The following is a 22,888-nucleotide window of genomic DNA, read 5'->3' as shown; positions in this document are numbered from 1 at the left end:
TAAGACTTGCATATATCTCGAAATAAACTGGACTGGACACAGAGAAATATTCATAATTTCATAGTCGCGCATTCCATTAGCAATATTCAGAGTGGTTAGCTGCGTTCAAAAGCAACTTGAAACCGCCTCAGTTGGCTCATATATTCCTATGCGACCGGCCCAGAAACAAGCAGTTGATGAAACTATTACTGAAACACAACTTGCATATCTATTCTAATAATACTCGAGAACGACGAACATTTCGATGGTCGACATATTGTAAGTTGTGGAGTAAACTGGGAAGAGCTTTGACTGGTTTTAAAGAATGAAAACTGATCTATATGAGGCATATACGTTAGCAGTGTACTCCATTTCATCATAACGGTAATACCTCTGAAATACAACATGTTTTCTTAACATGGCGTAAGTGTACTGGTACAAGAAAGTTAGTCACGCAATGTTTATGCATGATTTCATTGGTGGGTGGTGGCATTCAAATATTCATACACTTCTGGAATTGCGAATATAACGTCATAATCATATTCATATTGGTCGTGTTCACCTGTTGAAAATCTAAAATAGTGTTTGGTGCTTAAATCAGTGTTTTGCCAAATTGGAACTATCATAGTTTATGTCTTTAATTGCTCATGCTGATATAAAAATCTTATTCGCGACACAAATATAGAGCGATGTACACGGATATGGATGATTGCTGATTAAGAATAAAGAAAACTAACAGTAGAAGCTGACTCTGGCTGAAATGAATCGTGTAGCTGTAGTGAAATATGAATTCAATCTTATAACAGACATGACAATTCATTTTCAATGTTCGTGGTTCAGTCTCTCTTTGATGTGGCCATAGCAGCCTCCGGGCGTAGTTAACAAGTAACCCAGACTCAAACACCTATTGTCGTGGCATTTCCGGCAAAGAAAAAGCGGACAAATTCGCGAAAACTGTCTCTGACACCCCGCCGAATTATTGGGTTTTACTGATGCTCTCGGAACAAGAAGCTCGTCGTCACTGCATGACGTTGTGGGATTAGGAATACCGTATATCCGAAAAAGGACTTCAATATAGAACCTTTAACTCCTCGGTTTGTGATTCTCCCCGTACTCGTGGAAGCCGGCTCATAGATGACATCATTTTCCGTCTGAAATCTGGACATTGCCGATTAAACGCCCATGTGTCTAAAATTGGAATAGTATAATCTCCTTGTTATAGTTACTGCATCCACCCTGAAACCGTCGACCACTTTATTATATGTTGTCCAAAATATGCTGTCATCGGAAATTTCGTATAGATAAACGTGCTCAATTGAAAGTGAATTTTGGTATTGCCGATTTACTCCATGATCCTCAAATAACTTCTTATGTTTTTGAATTTGTGTTTTCGTGTAACTGCAACGGGGGACTTAGCGTAGTGGTGACGATAAGCGCATAACAATCTGGCGGCCCCGGTCCGATTCCCGTCGAAGGTTTATCTGGGCTCCTCTCCCACCGCCGTCGCTCTTACGGCGACAAAAAAGCACAGAAAAAGACCCGACGAAAGAATGCACTCACAAGGAATGGAAAGAAGTAGTAGAAAGGGCCGCGGCTTCAAAAAGATCAACACCGAAAAGAACTGTGACATCGGGCGCTCTAGGCCGAGGTGGATGTTAGAGTATAAGGATCGCAACTGCGTGTCGTTCGACATCCTCCTATCTGTTCATTACATCGCATTGTGTCTTATCGCATTGTACATTGTGTGTGACTTGTTCAGATGGAAAATATACCTCAACGATTGTCAGCATACAACAGCAGCAGATCAAATATTGTTTTTAAAATCATCTATCATGAAACCTGGGCTGTTGTAGTACAGAATGAGTGAGTTTTCGGTGAACTTGAATCCAGTGATTCTCTATCTTCGTTCAATCAGAAGCTGTGTCGAACCCATAAAACTACACTGCACCATGGTCTACAAATTTTTTTAAAAAAATGCTCCTAAAATTTTATTGATTGATTTAGGCTAAAATTAGGTTGCTGAATCCGATTCTGTGCTCAGAATTTATCTATCACGTCAGATTTATTCGGTTTATATTTTACTCATATTCATAAATTAATCGAATTTCGGCTTTCGTTAGTGACATTACGGTGAGCGTATAACAGCAACAGATCAAATATCATTATATATAATATACCACTCTTCGTTTAAAGATTGTGATTAGTAGCTCTGTACTTAATTTAGTTCCCTACGTTATCTATTTTTATACAACAGTCTTGCAGACTTAATCGGCCAATCCATTGCATCCATTGCAAACAATAAACATTGTATTGTTGGTATATTATGTAGAAGAGAATTTTTCACTCCGGTATATGACCCAAATATGGGGCTCTTTAAGCTTGTTTTAAAGCAGCAAAAGAAACAGGATGTCTGCTTTTCCAAAGAAAAAAAAGCACTTATCATGATAACTTGAAAGAATTTATCCTTATTAATCTCCGCATGTATACTTATTATGCTCATTCTTCTTCTTCTCCTGTTTCCATATATACTGTCACATTTTATCGGAATCGAGGAAATCTGTTTCTGAACCGTTTTTCTTTTGGTTTATTGCCATGATAATAATGAGTTTCTTTTGCATTGGCTATTATAGACAACCCGATAAATGGAGACTGCTTACTGACATCTCAACACGAAACCTGAGGTGAGTGTTACTTCACAAAAGAAACAAATATGCATCGGTTCTAGGACAGTCGTCTGTCTCGACATAGGACATTCTGTGGCCTACACCAAATGCCATGAGTTCCATGATGGAACAGAGCCAAAGATGATCATTGGTTAATTTATAGTGATGTTTTTAAATGGTTTCGATACTTTTTGTTAGCGTTTTGCATGATCAAACGCCAGTTCTAAATACCAAAAGCTTTACATTTTTGCGGTTTCTGATTTGCCGTAATATTATACTATGAACTAGAGTTGGTCGAAGTGATCGGCGTTGGTACTCAAGTAACACAAGTAACGCCTTTTATTTCTACTCAATTACAAGTAGAAGTTGTACATGTTGGACAAGTGAAAACTATTTCAAGTGTAAGACGAAATGAGAAGTTTGAGAATTACTAAAAGTCAGTAAATATTCAAGTATATTATTTGGACGGGGGTGGGTGGTCGCATACTTTTAACAGTTAGTCGGAGTTGGCTACATACGAAATCGTAAGATGTATCGTCGCAGCTAACGCAAAATGACTTTAATGACACCACCCATGGGTAGAATCTTCGAAAAAATGTATTCAGTTACCGTGATTCAGAAGTTATTTCACGCGTTACTTATGACAATTTAACTCATGTCAGTGGTGCAATATTATCCCCGAACTACTTTCTACTTTACAAAAACCAATTTAGTTTATACAGAATACTGTTCAGGTATATGTTGAAGTAGTCATAAAACATTAACACCTCAGTAAGTACTGCAAGTAGCTAAAATCTACTTGGGAACCTCGAGAAAGTAGAAATATTCAACATATTCAACATATATAATATCTCAAAAACGTGATTTGATAGAGCAAAAATAGCGGCAGATTCGTATTTAGCGCCCCAAAATTAGTTATTTTTGACCCAAAGAAGTCCTGGCGCAAAACTCGTGTGGACCAGTGTTGTTATTGAACGTGGTGCAAAAGAACGTCAGGCGATAAGCAGCAAATCTTTTTTTTAAATAAACAACAACAACAACAACCTATTGCCGTCGTTTAATAAACTACACGTTGTACTCTACTACATGCGCGCTGCTGCACTGCACTCGTTTTACACATGTATGCCATATATACTCAGTTAGGGTTATAATTGTGATTAGCCTCCTATACCAGGGGTTTCAAACATACGGCCGATGGGCCGAGTCCGCTTGCCACCAGGCTACACCAGCGTATCGCAAACAATCTCAACATTTGCAATATACAGTGATTTTCTCCACACTCATTAGCCTACTTATTGACTTGAAATTGACTCGTAAATTTTTCTCCGGGTCACGTGCCAATCCACATCCACAACTCAAGTCAAGTGTTTTTTGCAAAGTGACCCGTGTCAAGTCAAGCCATATGAAAAAGTTCATTCGAGTCTGACTCGAGTAAAGTAATTACTCGATTCATCCCAACACTGCTACGCATAGGCCCTAATATACTTATACCGGGGCCGGAATCAAGTGTCGCACACCGCAAATTCAGAGTTGTGGTCGAGTACGAAATTGATGCTAGAATGAGCGATGCTAGGCCTATTGGAACTGACTGCAGTCGTGCCGGGGCTCAAAGTGTTTCGCATGGGATAAAAATGAAGAAGATGTGAATCAGCTTCCATGTGGTAAATCGAGATAGGATTGAGGGATGACCAGTGTTGCTCCTACGATTAAAATTGCATGGAGACAAGAGCAGCAGTTGGAGTCGAAATTTAGAAAATTATTAGAATCGATCAGGTATCGCAAGCGGGTCTCGTGGCCTAATGGATAAGGCGTCTGACTTCGAATCAGAAGATTGAGGGTTCGAGTCCCTTCGGGATCACGTTATGATTTTATTTTGAACAAGTCTGTTGAAAATGTACTATTTATTTCGTGGTAATTTTTTGCCATGTTTAGAAATGATCGTAGCAATCCAGTGAACCCGCGTAGGAGTAAAGAGAGTACGCTAGTTCGAAATAATTGAATCATGTATATTGTCCGTATAACTAAACTTTTCCAGTTCGTGTTGCATGTTAGCAAGTTATTTGGAAGCAATATCGGAGGAAACAGCTTATTCTTCAACGCGCTGAGATCTTTGTGCCTGCTCGGGGTGCCAAGACTCGAAATAATTGTAATGCGGATAGAAACTCAAGCATATCTAATCCATCTATAATCGGTTTCAATGTTTTGCTTAATCAAGCTCGATTGACAAATCCGAAAGTCCATAACACAATATTTCTTCTGTTTATGATAATTGTTGCTATTTTCTTTCATGGCAGCGCTTCATTCCGATTTATTAACAGAAATACCAGTATATAATTCCCTGTCTATATACCCGAGGAGTTTGATCCGATAGTTGTATTGTATCAAACTAGTTAATAAGACCTGACCTGAAAAGACTTTTAAAATCGCAATAGGCGAAGTTGGACTTCAACCATTCTTGCACCATCTCCATGTGCAATACTGCCTCCTGAGGATGATGATTTGAAGTGCTCTCTTTTTGGATATATGTCTAATTTATGTTGTATAGCGTGCTTGCGAAGCGTAAACTAACAAGAGTCAGTCATATAGACAGTGGACATATAAAATGCAATTACGATGAGGCATTCCATATTCTCAACCGATTTCATGTTCAATTTGAATTGTAACTTCTACACCAAAGCAGATTGCTTAATTGAAAACGGAGCTTTCCAACCTGTACCCGTCCATATCAAATCAATCGCCAAGTCTACCAATTCGCAAATATGTGGACGATTTCAGGTGGATAGCAGTTAATATTTATGATGAATTTGTGGATATTATTTAAAGCGATTCCAGCGTTTAAAAAATTAGCCGCTTGGCTAAATAAGCCCCATAGTAACCGTTAAATATATATATTGAACACGACTTTAGGAGATAACGCTACCCTATCAAATCCGAAGAGCCAGCAATGTCGTTGGAGTTCAACTATGTCGACGTGTGTATGCGTGATAACGTCGATTTGGTTTTGTTCACGAAGGAAATGGTTTTCGGATTAATGATTTCCACTAAACCAAGAGCTGGACATTTGATTTGTCCCGAATATCCACTTGCAAATACTAAATATTGCCGTCTCCTATACATTATTACCTAACCTACACCGTAACCCAGAGATATAGCTAGCAGCAAAGTACGGTACCTGCGTATATACCAGTGGTTCCCAACTTTTTTGGATGCAGGAGCTGCATTCCAACGTTCAGAGTACGTATGGAGCGCATGTAAACACTCGCCTAGGGTATTTATAACGACATTTAAAGATAGCTAGCCTCCCTCTGGATCTCATCATCCAGCCAGGGTTGTAACCAAGTCACATGGTTCCGAGTCACGAGTCAATCATACTTTTGTGGTTTTGACTCGAGTCGAGTCGAGTCATTTTCAATTCATCACAGACTCGAGTCCGAGTCCAAGTCACCGTTTGAAGGGTCAAGTCCGAGTCATGGTGTTATGACTCGAGTCGAGTCCAAGTCACAGTATTGAAGTCATGTTCAATTCATGTTTTCAATCCTGCTTGGGTGATATCGAATTCCCTGTTTGCGAAACATGCTCATTTTGTCCCTATCAGAGTCTTGGCACACAGGCCCTGGCCTCATTTACCGATGCTAAAGATAACTTTACTAATCTTAGAACTTAAAATCAAATATCTCTCTTGTCAGTCTGATGCATCACCAATACAAGCATTCAGATTTTATTATGAGCACATCGACGATAGCTCACGAATAACCAACGAATTCACGTCTACATACTACCTGATAGAGAACCAACAAATTCAATTCAAGATACTAGTTGATAGAGAATCAATGGATGCATGTTTATGTAGAGGTATTTACAACAGGCCAGCATGCTGTAAAAGCGTGCATACAACTATGTGCATTGTGCAGTGACAACAGAACAGATACCTTTTGATTATACTAAAGGTTTTCCCAATTGCATTACAGACTACATCGCAGTTACAGCATTGGATAAATAATTGTACAATGGGGCTGTTCAAAAACATTTTTTCAAATTTTCCGGCTACTTCTTAAAATTGCTAGATTGCCTAAAAAATCAAATTTGGCTCAATTCCAACCAGTAGAAAGCAATGCTATGAAAGAAAATTTTAGACTAATTACAAATAGAGATTTTCGAATTTTACCGGCTATCTCATGATATTGTTACATTGTGTAAAAATATGATTCATAGGAAATTTGACTCAATTCCAACTAGAAAAAGTGAAGTTATTAGAGTAGAATGTTTTGGATATGAAAAAATAGTCGGCTTACTACTATGTAGGCTAACTATATTATATGAAAGAATTTCTCACTAAAATACTCCATTTATTTTCAAATCCAAAATATTCTCCTCTCACATCATTGATTCCACTTTTTTCAAATTAAGCCAGATTTAGTGTTCCTTGCAACATAACAATTTTATCAAGTAACCACCCAGTAAAATAAAAAAGAAGTTATTTTAGAACAGCCATATTGTACAAACATCACACAACATTAGCCATTCATTATTACTCACGTGCACAATGCACATACCTAACAAAACGTCAAATGGACGAGGAGCATGGCGTGTTTTCACAGACAGCAGATCAAATCAATGAGTTACACCTCAAAAATACTAATGTGGCATAATGTGGCATGGCCGTATAATGAATCCACATCTACTGAATAGTGAATACACGTTCCACAAGTGCACTAGATGCAGGAATTGACAAGCATTTTTGAACCACACTGAAGAGCACTGAATACTCATTCTCTAGTCGCCCAAAAATGCAAAGAATCATGGCCTTCAAATCTACACATGAGCTTATCAGTCTCTTCACCATCTGAGTCATTTCATTGGCTTTAATTGAACTTTGATTCAATTGTTTGCTTGTAGGCTATAATTGAAAAGTCTTGAGTACTTTAATTGCGGAGGATCTATTACCTCTTCATCACTGGACGATTTTGAACAATGCATTGCTACTATGAAACATTTTCTGTTGTTTTTACGGCGGCATATCTGATATCAGACAAGTGCAACGAAAGCAGTGGTGACAAATAGCGATGTCGGCAGAATTCGTCGGATGCGTTGATCTAGCCATTATGATTCGCGAATTTCTTGATCTTCAAGTCATATAAAATAAGTCGAGTCAATGACTTGGGTCGAGTCATGCGTAATGACTCGAGTACAAGTCGAGTCAATCCAAATATTGACTCGAGTCGAGTCGAGTCATTTTCCCATTTCAAGAAAATGACTCGAGTCAAGTCGAGTCATAAAAAAATCGTGACTCGAGTCTGACTCGAGTCGAGTCATGACTCGAGTCATTACAACCCTGCATCCAGCTAATTCAAAAGCATGCGCAATTGCGCATAGACCTCTATAGATTCTATATCGGTTATTTTAGCATTGATAGGCACATATTATGGCAAGGTTGTAACCAAGTCACAAGGCTCCGGGTCACAAGTCAATCTCACTTTTATATTTTTGACTCGAGTCAAGTCGAGTCATTTTCAATTCCCACCGAGTCAAGTCCGAGTCCAAGTCAGCGAACAGAGGATCGAGTCCGAGTCATGGTATTATGACTCGAGTCCGAGTCCAAGTCATTGTGTTGACTGCTCAATTTCCAGTTAATATCTTCCTAAACCCACTTTTTTAACTCTGTTTGGTGATATTGAATGGTTCACATTTATAATATATCAATTTTCCTAACTATTAGCAGTTTCTGGTCGCATTTTTAAGCACCAGTACCAACAAACGAAATCCCAATAGTGTGTTGGCTTTGAAATTACAATGAAATGTCGGTCTTCGCCGTCAGAATCTCGAGTCAATGACTTGCTTCGAGTCATGCGCAATGACTCGAGTCCAAGTCGAGTCAATACACAGATTGACTCGAGTCGAGTCGAGTCATTTCCGTATTTTGATAAAATGAGTCGAGTCGAGTCGAGTCATCCGAAAATCGTGACTCGAGTCATTACAACCCTGTATTATGGAGTGCTATACATTTAAATAAACCGAAAATGCATATCACTACTATAACATACTATAATGTCTTTATGTTATAGCTCTTCATACATTCAAGCATTTAACGCACCATGCAGTTTGCATGGGGTTATACGCTGAGTGATATTGGACTTATTGCAATTTATGTTTGACTAGGAGTCGTTATTTTGATGTTAGTAAAACTGCGTCCAAATTTACTCTTCACTGAGACGATATATAAAGGTCTATGTTCCTCAATATTCATTCAAGATATATCCTTTTCTGACGGGTATTCATTCGTCCATGCGTTTGACGGTGGTGTGCAAGAATTGTCTTCCCCGGTTCTGAGAAGCGGCCTTGGACGGCTTTACACGTAACAATATCCCACATTTTAGCATTCATATACAGAATTTGACTATTAATAGTCATAGAAACAAACAACAACTATCTTCTATTATATTTTTGTGACATATTTAGAGGTCAATCAGAGCCGCAAGAAGTCTACCTTGGAGCCGCCTGCAGCTTTGACAGCCGCGATTGGGAATCACTGGATATACCTTCCATTTGTTTCATTACTTACGCCGGCCGAACTATATTTTTTTGTAAATGTAGCTATTCGTTCAGTGCTGTCACTCTGGTGATTAAAATGATGATTTAATTTCCAGTCATAATGCGCGTTACGTAGATCATTAATAAAGGGACATTGCATGTCTGACTAATAGCCGTCATTACATGGAAGTAATGGCATGTCGGATTGACACTTATGGGTTGATACCTGCCATATGATGGAACCCTCAAGTGTTTATTAGGATGATTCTTGGCAAGACCTGAAGCGAAGAAAGTCACCCCTACTCAAATATTGCATGCAAATCTGGAACCAGCTTTACCTCGAAGAAGAAAAGGCTCTCATTTCAAACTTTCCCTTAATCCCTTCGCGTACTAAGCGCGCACTTGTTTAGTATTGGAATCACACCATCACGACAATGTAGCTCCTGCAATGAACCTGAGACTGTTGAATATTTTATCTTGAACTATCCCTCACATGAATTTCATAGCACATTCCTGTGCCGTGCTGCAGTTGTATAGGACCATCTCACGAAAACGTAGAATAACTATTCACGTAGGTATAGTGTTCGGCTATGTGGAAATCAACCCGCTGGTTGCGTCACTGAAGCGACACACGAACTCACATGTCGTTCAAATTAACAGGAAAATAGCCTGATGCATGCTGTTGTTCCGGGATTCACGAAACAGTGAATAATCTCCTAAATCACGTTAATCTCACGGAATACTGTCCCTGCATAACAATACGGTTTGGACAGTGGCAGCTATGCATAATTATGGTAGACTTCAAATGAAGGGCTATTAGGCGTTCAGTCTGGTTGGCGATGATACACTACCAAATAAGTGTCTCTAGAATCAATCCGATTGGAATCAACCAAGCGATTACGCAAGAGCCTGGTGGATATTCAGGGCTTTGGAGCAGTCGTAAATTTCAAACTGGAGCTCTCTTCTATGATGAATTAGCTCGGGCTCCAAGCTCCGTCGCAAGGAACCATCATTTTGTGAGGGTATGCAAAGTCCTGTGGCGTGTAATTTACTTTGTGTCGTTTGTCGATGACGTCATATCCATACGATAGCGCAATTTGCTACATGCGATTGCATGTACTGATCTGCGATTACTAGAACGTAATCAGGCCATGGCCATGAACTCTGCCATCGGCAAGCATTTGGCTGAGAATGCAACTTGCGCTAAAAACTATCGCGATGAAAGATTTTCTATATTAGGCAGAGGCCGCACTAATTTCCATCTGTCTGCACTGGAATCGACTTATATTAAAATCCACCGACCGCGCTTGTGTCAGCAGAAGGAATTTTTAGTGAATCTAAAAATTGGCCACTAGCTGTGCTCGCGGTTTGCCTGTATTTCATGTTGTTTGTTTCTATGACGTCATAATTGGTTGTTTGCAATGTAGCTAGATGCATGTTTTTGAAATCCTCCATATGCTGACGATTGCCCTTGAAAAGTGTCAGCTCGAAAAGCTTCGGGTTTTAATATATTTTATTATGAATATATTATTAAAATGTATATTAAAGTTCTGTACCCCAAAGAGTCTCTTCATGTACGTACAATTGTACATCGTACATTGTACACATCATACAACATTAAAACAGTAACGTGATGTTTTAGTGCCGGTACCGCACTCGTTAATACCAAGCCCCATACAGTCCAATTTAATCATAAAATGGGGCGATTTGTTCAGATGTAACTGCAGAAATGAGCGCATGTCGCGATCTTATCAACAGAAATTCACTTTTAACCAAATCTACCAAATGGCTTCAAATTAGATATTTGTGCTCTCGTTACCAGTCCGTCCGTCGTCGATGAAGTTTAGTGGATTATAGAAGGTTGCCCTTCAAACGAATCGAATAAACTCGAAATTAGTGACATTGACAATCTGGTGGGGTATCAATATTTGAGAACTGAATTCAACGTCGTGCACTGTACAAGTCAGTAACCAATCATAATGCAAGCTCGCAAGTGACATTGCGCGACAATTCAAGAATAGGAATGTATCACGCAGACAAGAATGAATACCCAAATTTGATGATATTGGAAAGCGCGCATCCAATCACTAATTGCCCTCTTATTAAACATCAGTGCAGCGCATTGATTAGCGCATCGCGGCGATTGTAGGATATGCGGACTGTAATAGCAATCTGGGCTTTTTATATATTCATGGTGTTTCGACTACATTGTTCATTTTACATCAGGCCGGTATCCTTTATTTTTGATTGACAATCGGTGTTGTGCTGATTACGAATTTGAGGGTATACTTATAATACAACAAATACGAAGTAAGCACGGCATATCAAGCCTACCCAGATTTGGCGCCTATGTATAAACATGTTTACTGGTTAGGTAGAAAAGGTGGTGCCAACGAGGCACAATTCTTAATTTTTTGAACGATCATCGCAAAATTATGGGAATTCAGTCATCAGTAAAACCATAGCATCTTATGAAATACATCATAGCCTGAGCTATTTGTCATAGAAACGGCTCCAGCTCCAGCTCCGGCTCCTCTGGAATTTTATGTAGAGCTCCGGTTCCGCTGAAAATACACGGCTCCGGGGCTCCGGCTCCTAGCCCCAGCTCCAAAGCCCTGGATATAATGCACTGAACCATATACCTGTCTAAACGTCTACAGATCTCATGTAAACCATCAAAGACACACACACGAGAGACAGACAGAGAGAGGGAGAGAGAGAGGGAGGGAGGTAGAGATTATTGGGTTTCCAATTAAAGTGAAAATAACATTACCAAAGGGATCATACCAAGACATCAACAAAAACGGCGACATGGGTAGGCCTATCGTGTTTGATGTTAAACCAAATTGAAATATTCAAGAAAAACAAAACATTTAAGCGGTGTAAGTATTTCGTACATAGTACAGGCGATTTCGTGGATAATGTAGAATGGTTATACACGGAAGAAAATTCATAGTCATCACTGTGCAATGGGCAATAGGCGTTCAGAAAGTCGGAAAAACTGAGTCCAGTTGAAATGAAGCACGTGTGGATCGCTATGATCGTTTCGTATCCCTGGGTGAATGTGATGTCAGTGACTGTCTTGATCAGAAGCTTGGAAAACCCTCGCTGATGTGTCCTCTGTCTCATTGGTCCGTTCCATCATATTCTGTTCTGCTCGAACGCATAAAACAGCTATACAACGTACGATCGAAGGCACTCGAAACAACTCGGCGAAGTTAATCTCCCAAGAAATTGACTTAGTAATGAGAACACGTCAAAAGATTCGTTCAATGTTTGCGTCGCAAATTGATTCGGAAAAAATCACCATAAGGGAAGAATAAATTGAATTTATAGGTGATATATCTCTTTACACGAGGCGTGGACGGAATCGAGAATATAAAACTTGGTTCGAGCCATCGTCACATAATGATATGGTGTTTAAAGTATACTTATCGTTGGTACACAAGTAGAAGTAAAAGTAACGGGGTACATCAATTAGAAACAGCGATTTCGTTAAACTACTTCAAGTGGAAAATGAAGCTATAAAAATTATTTGCTCAAGTAAGTAGCAGGATCGAGTACTTTCAGCATAGGATCGGAGGCGGCTACTTTCAACAGTGCAAGATGTACTTTAGCGATTAACTTAAAACGTCTAATGTTACTGCAAATAACTGAAATTTTGGGTAAATATATTCAGATACCGTTATAAAGATGCTATTTAATGTGGTTCTTACGGCAATTTCACTTATCAAATGATAAAAACTTAATCCAAAACTGCTGCATTTCAAAAGTAAAGTAGTAGTTACGCCAAAAAATACTGTCGAGTAGGCTATAAATTGAACTAATTTAAAAGAATAGCCAATTGAGTCCGTCGGACAAGTAGACAAGTTCTACTTGAGTATAGTCTGATCAAGACGAAGCACTTCGTTGCTGACTACCTCTGCACGTCAGCACAGTTTGCGCACAACTCAAAATGAAAATCATTGTTTCATTTCGGTCTCCTGGAAGGTAATCAATGATGACACCGTCAAATTCGAATCCAAGGCGTATCGACCGTACAAACAGCCAAGCGAATCATCATCTGTTGCAAATCATATGAATCATACGTATTTTAACTGATAAAACAAATGTATAATGAATATGATATAAGATTGACGTACCTGTGTCTCACATCATTGTTGTTTCTGTACTACTTGGAGTCCGCGCAGTGGTTTTACGTCCATGTGTTTCAGTTCTATAATGGTACGGATATATACGGATAGCATAACGTAACCAGTCGTTCGGAAAAGAAGATTAGCAACGGAATGTGGTCATAATTATGTCGTATCTTATAAACTGAGTGGGGAATATTTCTGCAAGTTCACCATTACTATAATAGATCTATGTTTCGGATTTTGAGTTCCGTCATGAAATGAGTCCCGCTGTTTTGTCGAGCAGGACGTGAACCGAAATAATTTAGATCCCTACATCTGTGCATCAATTTTGCTTCATAAACGTGAATATTGATGCAAATAGGAACGATTGCCAATCACTCTCGTCCTACGAAATATCACAACCATTCGCATTCTGGTTTGGACCGGGTAAACGTAGGGCATGCAATTCAATCCGAGAATGTTATTGCCGCATCTTTGACACTGTTCTAGAGTGAAATATCAAAAGGTAAACTTGGTCGGATTTCTGAAAGATTCTTATAGCTTTATTCTGTCCATTTCGTCATAACACACATACACACACACACATATTCATGTGAATATTAAAACGCAAGCATAGATATAGGTAAGGATCACTTATCCTCATGGTTCATTCAAAAAAATGTTCGTTTTTATAATATTTTGTATTCCGTTGAGCCAGCGGCTTGTATATGGCCATTATATTTGGTCCTATAGATGGTTACTTCATGTGACCATAAATAGGCACTGTAGAATCCTAGTCCAAATTCTGAGATCATTTTGTACAATAATTTTGTCTAAAATATTCAGGAGCTGATCACAGAGTAATGAATTCTGTCCAGACGTGGTCATTCCTGCGCAACCCCAATTTCAACACGTCATAACATTCAGGACCGGAAATTGACAATATTTGCGATTCACCGAGAACCTCGTTTAATGCATGAGAAAGTATTAGTCTCACATTCAACTATGCGATGAAATCAGTACAACTATAAATGTAATCTAACCTTGAAGTCATAACGGAGCTGGGCTGGTTCGTCCAGGGACGATATACGATTTTAAAGCACTTGGGTCCGAACAGGCACACCAACACTGTAGCTGCGCTCAGACTCATACAAATCGATGTTGTCATAACCTTGACGAACGAATATAATTCGCGCTGGTATTTCGCGGTAATATTTCAACATATATAATACCCGTTGGCTGATATCTTTTGTGTTCGTGACGAATATTGGTAGGAATGCCAACCAAATAACGCACGTCGCGTACATTGAGAAACCTAGAAATTGAGAGACATGAATGATTTTAATGAACTCGCGAATAGTAGCGATGAAAAACTATGTATAGCAGATCTTTGCCTAATAATATGTCAACCAAAGTCATTTAAACCCGTGATAGAATGCTCGTGTCCGTGGGTGTAACTACCGTTACGTAATTTTGAAAGTATAGCTAAATCTCAGATTAACTGGTAAAAGTATACGACAAATCGACTAAATCTACCTTTTAAAACTAGTTTCTTGAGTGTACTTTTTTTTGCCTTTTGTTTTCCAATTTCCAATAATTTTGACATGTCTCGGAAATCCCTATTCGCTACAGCTACTTCTTATTGAGTACGACTGCATTTCTTACTCTTGCCTAATTAGTAGGGTAATATTTTTTGATATGTCAAAAAAGTGAAATTTGGGTGGAAAATTGTAGCGTTAGGTCAAAAAATGTCGAAATTGTAAACGAAGTCAAAATTTTTCTACAACCTGCATTTCGTTTGTATCGTAGATTTTGCACTGTCGGGGAACTTATCATTAGACATTTTACAGCTTACCGCAAAATCCTCACTGAAGCAAAACTTCTTGGGCATTGAATGGTTCTTATATCAAGAATCGCATTAAAAAAAATTGTTATATAGACACAATTGTCAGAATGAAGCAACACGGTGTGTCACCAGCAGTGCACGCACGCACAACTTCAGTGTTGTCAACCAACAACTGCTACTTTCTCCATTCTAGACAAGCTACTAAGTAAGGACAGACACTTTTTACCCAAGAATGTAGGAAAGTATCTTTCGTTGTACTACAACAGATTTTAATTACTTCTACCATAATACGTGATGTAGCCACTGAAGTTCATCATAGGGCCAGAGTTCGTTGAAATAAAGTTTCTTTTTATTAATTTGTCAGCTTTTGAGTCAAAAAGGTTTTTTCAGGCCGAAAGACTTCGTAAGGACAGACAGTTCGAACCAGAAATGACGTTAAGAGGTACAATTCTAACATTACGTGGTCAAAATTAAGTGTTTTAAGGTAAAAATGTGACAATTTTGATTTTCTAGATCAAAACATTCCGTTTTTAGGTCTAAGAAAATTGTCTTACTAATTAGCAACGCTGACTATCTACGAATTAATCTGAAATTGACTCGTATCGTCTGGATTGAATCGAACGGGAAACTATAATAAACGAGAATGTAGGAACTCACCTATGTATTTCGTCTCGTTAAACTCGGTCGGAATGTTCCTGTTGAGAGTCGCCAATGTGGTGCAAGTGATGATTAGAAGAAACGGGTAGATCAATGCCAGTAAGATTTGGAGATCGACAAGATAGGCGCAACCGCGATACACGACCTCGTTTGGAGGATAGTGAATGTCGATTGCGGGTGGTTTGAGGATGAGCCATATCGACAGTACGAGAACTTGTACCACAACCAGTGCTGATGTGCAGGCGATTTGATAATGCGGCTGAAGGTACATCTTCATCTGCAACAAGAATGAAGACACAAAGTCTGTACGTCGAGCAGCGTTATGTTGTAATACGTTTTCTACACATTAGAATCACAGCATTCAAAGAGATTAGAAAAATATTTCACGAAAGGACTAATATATTTATAAATATCACATTCTATGCAACGTCCTCGTGAGGGCAGTGTAATTTCAAGAGTTTCAACGTTAATTTTGAAGAGGCTCCTTGCAGTACACTACTTCGACATATAATTAAATAATATCTTAACATTGAAGTGGAGCCGACTATTACCAGCTGGTATACTCGTCAGAGGTAATCGTTAGGAACTAGTAGCGATTTAAAAAGAACTTTGTCTCCACTCTGTTCGGGATGGATATTCATGAAATTATCAGATATATCTTGACTTAGTTTTAAAATTACAACTTTGAAATTCCACTGGCAGCAGAGGCGACTTTCCGTTGTTGCGGCGAGATAGAGTGATGGTATGATCCAACGTTGCAACATCAGAAGGTTGCGGGTTCGAGTACGACCGGGATCGACTTCAGAATTCCTATCTGAGTGTTGGAGGTATATCTAGGCTAGTCACCGACATCTAATGCGCCTAAGCGGCGGCTTAAAATGCCGAAAAGTTGGCCGTGCTACAATTCGGCAGATACGGAACAATAAAGAACATGAATCTGAATCGGAAGACACCATAAATACCACAAACAACAACAATAACAGCTTTTCGTTGTTATTGGGCGTTCGATCATTACAACATTACACAATTATTACATTACCTAAAACATTTTGGTAGCATGGTGCTCCCAGTATATTTGAAGAACCAGATGCCCATGACCATATCTAGACCCAACATCGCAAGCTCTGTGTGGGATTTCCAATGATTGACAAAGTTGGATCATACCAGGCTTGGACATTATACCTCCGATACCACAGGATTTCAAAATGAATGGTACATTACCTTTTTAGACAGACGTGAGCGCGATCGAAAAATAATTACAATTCGTGCTGTCTTCGTCAGCAAACCGGCGTATATATACGTTGGTCCTATGCTTAAAATTGCCCGTGATGCTACACACGAGCCGATAGTCGGCGAGGCTGCCATGGCGATAAAGTTCAAAAAAGTAACCGCCATTCCGAAGAGAATAACGAAGCAGAGCTCCTGAAAAGACATCGCAATATAAAAGCACGGATAAAAAAGAACTGTATTTACCTGACTATCAAACTAACCTGGTGAGAACCAGGCCATCGCCACTTTCTGGTAACAAATTTTGCTTTCACATCCATCCCAATGGGTGTATATGAGTCAGATGAACCAAGAATTACGCATATGTATCTAATAGGTGGAGTCTACAACTTTTTTGCGCCCACCTGGCAATGTTCCCTTTAAGCTGCGCGCGTGCGCGGCCGCGCACTGCTGACGAAGTCTCCGCGCACAGAAAAACGTATCCCGCGCACAAGAAAGCCGAAGTGATGACCTTTTTTTCTGTCGTTACGCACTGTTTTCCGAGGGACCGCGCCAGTGAGTTGTTGAGTGTGCGCAGACTCGTGAAAAATTAGAGGGGATATTGAGGGGCAGTATATTTGATATTGAAAGCGTGTTGCCTTTGGGGATTATTTAACGCAATTTTTCAGGGAAATAGCCACAAAATGACGACTTCCAGGATTAAACGAACTTTTGCCTTGTCGGAGCACTACGATGCATATGGTAGTAGTGGATGGGAGATAATGAACTAATCTAAAGTCTTATTCACCTCTCCAAACCCAAGATACCCTATACCAGGCCTGAGCAAAGTGCGACCCGCGGGCCAAATTCGGCCAGCGGAGCTATTCTGTACGGCCCGCGAAAGGTTGCTTGAAATTGAAAATATAAAACCTACTTTTTAATGTTGCTGTGTATGGACTAAAACCATAGGATGTATAAATTGAAGCTGAAATTCGTTTACTATCAAGCCCATTCGTTAACATGCCGCGATTACGCAGCCTATACGTACCTCACATGCCTAATCCAGATTCAAAGTAAAGTCAAAGTAGCAAATTATACCGTTACAATTAAAGTCACAAGAAGTAACCAAACCTTCTTTCAGGGATATCTAGACTGTGCGGCCCGCGAGAGTCTGAAGAAACTTACTAAAATATTGATAAAATGCGTACTAAAAATCGAATTAATGCGGGGACTTGATTAAACTTATTCTTAGAAGGCTATATTTCACCATGATAATTCTAAGGCAGTGGGTCTCAACCTGGGGGACCCGTGCCCCTTGAGGTCATGAAAGCATCTGAAGGGGATCGCGACGCTGAGCTCAACTGAAAAATTTTCTCGCACTCTGCGCGATTTACTTCCAATTCATAATTATAGCTCTGTATTTTAGTATGAATTTCATATTTAAAAATCTCTCATCAATAGTCGTAACCTCCCATGCCACCAAACTATCCGTTAGGTTGGCTATAGCATGCTGGTTGCGTTTTGTGATATGACGATAAGGGGGCGCGAAATCTACACATATATAGTAGAAGCGTTTTTATAGCTAACATGGTTATGATCCCACCCCTAAAACCTCAGATAGTCGAGTTTCTAGGTCCAGAGGACTTCACCGTTACCAGGCAACAGCTTCAAAGTAAAAAATCTGATATGTGCGCTGATCATTGTATTTCATATTTAATTAAAAGATCTCAAGGTTTTTCAACTGAACAGTATCTAAATTATTTTGGTGATAAAAAATGTGAGAATGATAAAATTGTTCGTGTTTTTGTAAAGAGCTTGATTACAGGTGCCTAATAAACACATTAAATGTATACATCTGTGATTCGTGATATACTTAACACAGTGGGTCAGTTTTGCGCTGAGCGGTTGTATTTGGTTCGTATTGTGTACGCTCACGGATTGCTTCTAGACCAACCTATTCCACGGGAAACAATTCGCGATATAACCACTATAGTGATTCAGTGGACAGGATACCATAGTCATTTGTCCCCGCGGAATATGTAGGTCACTACACATTAAAAACACCTGTTTTCAAAACCGATCGTGGAAAATCAACAATATGCACGATATACAGTGTAATTAGTTCCACGAAATACACAATGCACGTCCATGAAGCACCACAATGACGCTTTTCCGAAGCTCCATAGGCTGATTTTCGACTGCTAGCTAGCTCAAAATGCTGCGTTTCTGGCTTCGAAATGCAACATTCTTGACTTCCGGTATTTTACGCTTCACGAGCGAGCAATTATACTACTAACACATCTCACTCGATCAGCTTTACCTGTAAATGTGATTACGTGAGCAGAAACAGGATTAAAATTGATAGCAATATATGCATTTCTCGATGATATTGACCGATTTGATCATGAATTATAGAAAATTTGAGCGCTTCGCGCGTTTAGTTGGAACGCCCACTAAACGAAGACCAGACACAGATGATTAGTAGCGGGGTAAAGCGTGTAGCCCGAGGGGGGTCTGGGGGGCGAAGCCCCCCAGAAGTTCGGTTTATCACCCTATGGGGGGCCTGGTTGCGCACTGTTGTCCAAGGGCCTGCGCAGTGAGTTGGCGTATTTGCGCAGACTCGTGAAAAATTAGAGGGAACATTGCGGCACCTGGTGTGATACATGAATGTAGATAGCACTCCACCCAGACGATGTCTGTCTCTCTCAGTAGACTTCTTTTGACTCATTTGAATGGGTGTGGAAGCATAATTTGTACCGGAAAGTGTCATTCACCAGATTTGCACCTTATGCGCTGCGAAATACACGAATGCTCATACTTCGTGAGTACATGTACAGTACATACAGAAACATTTTATGAATCGTGTCAAATCCTGATATTTCAAACATTGTTATTCGCTGCCGCTAGATGGTGGTTTACAAAGCGAGAAATTTCGCGACAGTACAGTGATCGTGTCATAAATCCTGTGATGCAGCTAATCCACACTGCAAATATGTACTATTAACATTTGCACCATAGCGTGGCATGCAGGTCAATCCAGCGGCGCTTTCTGGTACCTCATTTACTTTACACTTACATCAGTTAGTGCGAATGACCAAATACAAACATACACACGAGGTCTTATACGCATGAAGTGAGATGGGGGTCTGTTTACGTGTACAGCCTTTTTGCGATTTCTTGCGGGTGGCTCAGACAGGCAGAAACATCCGAACCCCATGTATAAAGCATTACAGGAATGAATTTATTTGGTCTTATTGCTAGCAACTGTTATGGGCGTAGAAGTTAAATCGTGTACTAAAACTGCCACAAACGTGATTGACATACCACGCAATTGTTGCAAATCTGCAAAACACATGCACCTTTTCATTTACAGTTTATATGGTATAAAATGATTGACCCCAATATTCGGTCAACGAATAGTCGAACACTGACATACCGCTATCATAGCACTCGAAGTCCCATCGGTTAAGACTAGGTATTTCCAGGCCAAAAGATATACTTATAGTTTCTAAAGCTTACATTGCCGGAGGCTTTGACTATCGGCGTATCACGATAAACGACATATATTGCTGACACAATTGAAGTAACGAACAATCCCACGCAACCAACGCACATGCAAACAATGCCGTATTCAACATCGTACGATATCTCCCTGGAAAAAATTAAGGTTAAATTGGTATATAGCTAACTTAATGTTGGCATTCCCACCGATACTGAATCGACTTGACTGAATGGTACCATACGATTCCTACCTATGGTAACGTATGATAGGGCCTAAGTGACGTGAAGTCGTTGTTTAATCGCTTCCTATCCAAACTGAGATCCAAAGAATATGTTATAGTCTTATTCCTTCCGTACTTGCGAAAGAACACCTTTGCTATTCCCGTTTTTGACTGTGAAAGCGTGAAATCGACCGCTTTTAAATAAGTCACGTCACTCCTAAAATATTTCGCCTATACGCTGTCCCTCCATACAGATTTCAAAACAGTCCGTTCAGATTATCATCTTGGCCGCTATTTCCACGGACACGACAGTAGTAAGTATGATCGCTCGTGATGTGGCAGGGGCTCTTATGGGTGCGGCGGTGAGGTGCCTGAAAACTCGTGGTGGTGATGGCACCCTTTTGACCCCCCTCTCGGCGGTGAGGTGCCATGTGTTCTTATGGATGCGGTGATGATGGTACCCTTTCGGGTATAGGCTGCGGCGGTGAGGTGCCTGGAAACTCGTGGTGGTGATGGTACCCTTTCAGACCCCCATGTGGTGATGATGTGCCTATGTGGTGATGATGGTACACTTTCAGATATATGCTGTGGCGATGATGTACCCACGGATTCCTGTGTCGTAGTGAACTAACGTTGTGGATATAGGCCGCGGCGATGATGTGCCTGTCGTGTATTCTTACGGGATCTGTGGTGACTCGCCATGTGTTCTTATGGGCGTGGCGGTGATTCGTACTTTCGAGTATAGGCATCGCTCAACCGGTGTCAACTCGTATTTTCAGGTATAGGCTGCGTTGGTGATTCGTACTTTTGGGTACAGGCGGCGGCGGCATACCAACGTGAAACTCGTGGTGGCATGCTAATGTTTTTAGGTATACGCGCGGCGACATGCTAACGACGGTAATGTGTCTGTCATGTATTCTTACAGGGTCTCTGCTGATTCACCATGTGTTCTTATGGGTGCGGTCGTGAATCGTACTTTTAGGTATAGACATCTCTCGCATATCATACTTTCGGGTATAGGCATCACTAAACATGAAATTCACTAATCCGCAGTGCATTGTGCGATTTTGAAAACCAGATGTTGGCGGTTGTATTTTGGATCTGTGTGACCCACTAAATACGTCCGTTTTGGAAATTCGGAGCGCGCACTATCGTATCGATTATTCCACTAATCCAGTCGGCACTGTTACATTCAGGAGTATTCAGTATTCAGCAGCGACACGAAAAGCAACCAACAAATACCCACACTCGTAAATTAACACTTCAAAAAGTGTAAAATAGATTACAAATCCCGCGATCGCTAACAAGATAATGTCTCGGACATAACCATTTTAGTGACTTGGTGTTAAAGACATACCGATCACTCACAAGGTAATATTTCGGTAATTAGTTTACCACAGAGCCGGCATAGCCGGTGATTCGAAAACCAACAATTTGACACTTTCTGGTGGTCGCTATATGTTTTGACACTTCGAATAGTGGCTGACTTTAGTTGCGCGATAAGAATTATGAGAATATTCAATCAATGTATCAATTTGCCAACTCGAAATGAAACTTACTACACAAACCAAGTTGATTCGTATCTGAATGTGTTAATTCGGTACAATTCTAATTATTTTGAGAAATCTTTACGTGATCTTTTGACTCGACCATAACCCGAATATTACTGACACCGACTTTCAGCCACATCGAATTATTCACACATTCCGCGCCGCTGTTTTCACACTTATAGAATCAATACCAACTATAATTCTACAAGAATCAAGAATCACAAGTATGTGCATTATACAGTTATTGTCTTTATCAACATGAAATCAAACTCTTAACAAAAACACGCATCTAATCACTCGTCAACTCTATCATGAAAATCCTCGAGTCCTTATCATCAAAAATGTTATAGCGCGGCGTCGGAATCCATTCGTGGGATGTACTAAAGGTAAATCGAGATAATCCAAAATGAAATATTTGGACTTTGACATAGTCTGAATTGAAATATATTGACAAACATGACTACCAACTTTGATCCAGTCACATTTCAAGATCGTACTTTGAAACAATCCTTGAAACTTACAACTCTATTCACGACTGAGTTTTCCGTTTATCAGTTTCAGTAAATACTATCGCGATATTTTAATGTGTTACTACACACAATAGAATCAATCAATGAAATAA

The 22,888-nt window shown here is 39.8% G+C and overlaps 1 protein-coding gene and 1 non-coding gene across 2 annotated transcripts in view; one reads left to right on the top strand and one right to left on the bottom strand.

The window, feature by feature from the left end:
* The first annotated feature begins 4,427 nt into the window (after positions 1-4,427).
* On the top strand, positions 4,428-4,500 carry Trnar-ucg (transfer RNA arginine (anticodon UCG)). Its single transcript has one exon. It is a non-coding gene; the product is annotated as a tRNA-Arg (tRNA).
* Positions 4,501-11,455: 6,955 nt separating this feature from the next.
* Positions 11,456-22,888, bottom strand: part of LOC145438841 (metabotropic glutamate receptor-like) — a 44,586-nt gene continuing 33,153 nt past the window's right edge. The window contains exons 13-19 of the mRNA XM_080316208.1: positions 20,514-20,646; positions 17,010-17,210; positions 15,789-16,065; positions 14,518-14,600; positions 14,329-14,456; positions 13,313-13,386; positions 11,456-13,233 (exon numbers count right to left, since the gene is read on the bottom strand). Coding sequence (XP_080172334.1) covers positions 13,320-13,386; positions 14,329-14,456; positions 14,518-14,600; positions 15,789-16,065; positions 17,010-17,210; positions 20,514-20,646 — 889 coding nt within the window. The 3' untranslated portion in view covers positions 11,456-13,233; positions 13,313-13,319. The remainder of the gene's footprint in view (positions 13,234-13,312; positions 13,387-14,328; positions 14,457-14,517; positions 14,601-15,788; positions 16,066-17,009; positions 17,211-20,513; positions 20,647-22,888) is intronic.

The sequence above is a fragment of the Botryllus schlosseri genome, chromosome 1 (genome assembly GCF_051294905.1).
Source record: "Botryllus schlosseri isolate E-star chromosome 1, Bs_hap1, whole genome shotgun sequence".
Lineage (NCBI taxonomy): Eukaryota > Metazoa > Chordata > Ascidiacea > Stolidobranchia > Styelidae > Botryllus > Botryllus schlosseri.
The sequence above is the reverse complement of the archived record's forward strand: the minus strand, read 5'-3'. Positions and strand labels throughout refer to the sequence as shown.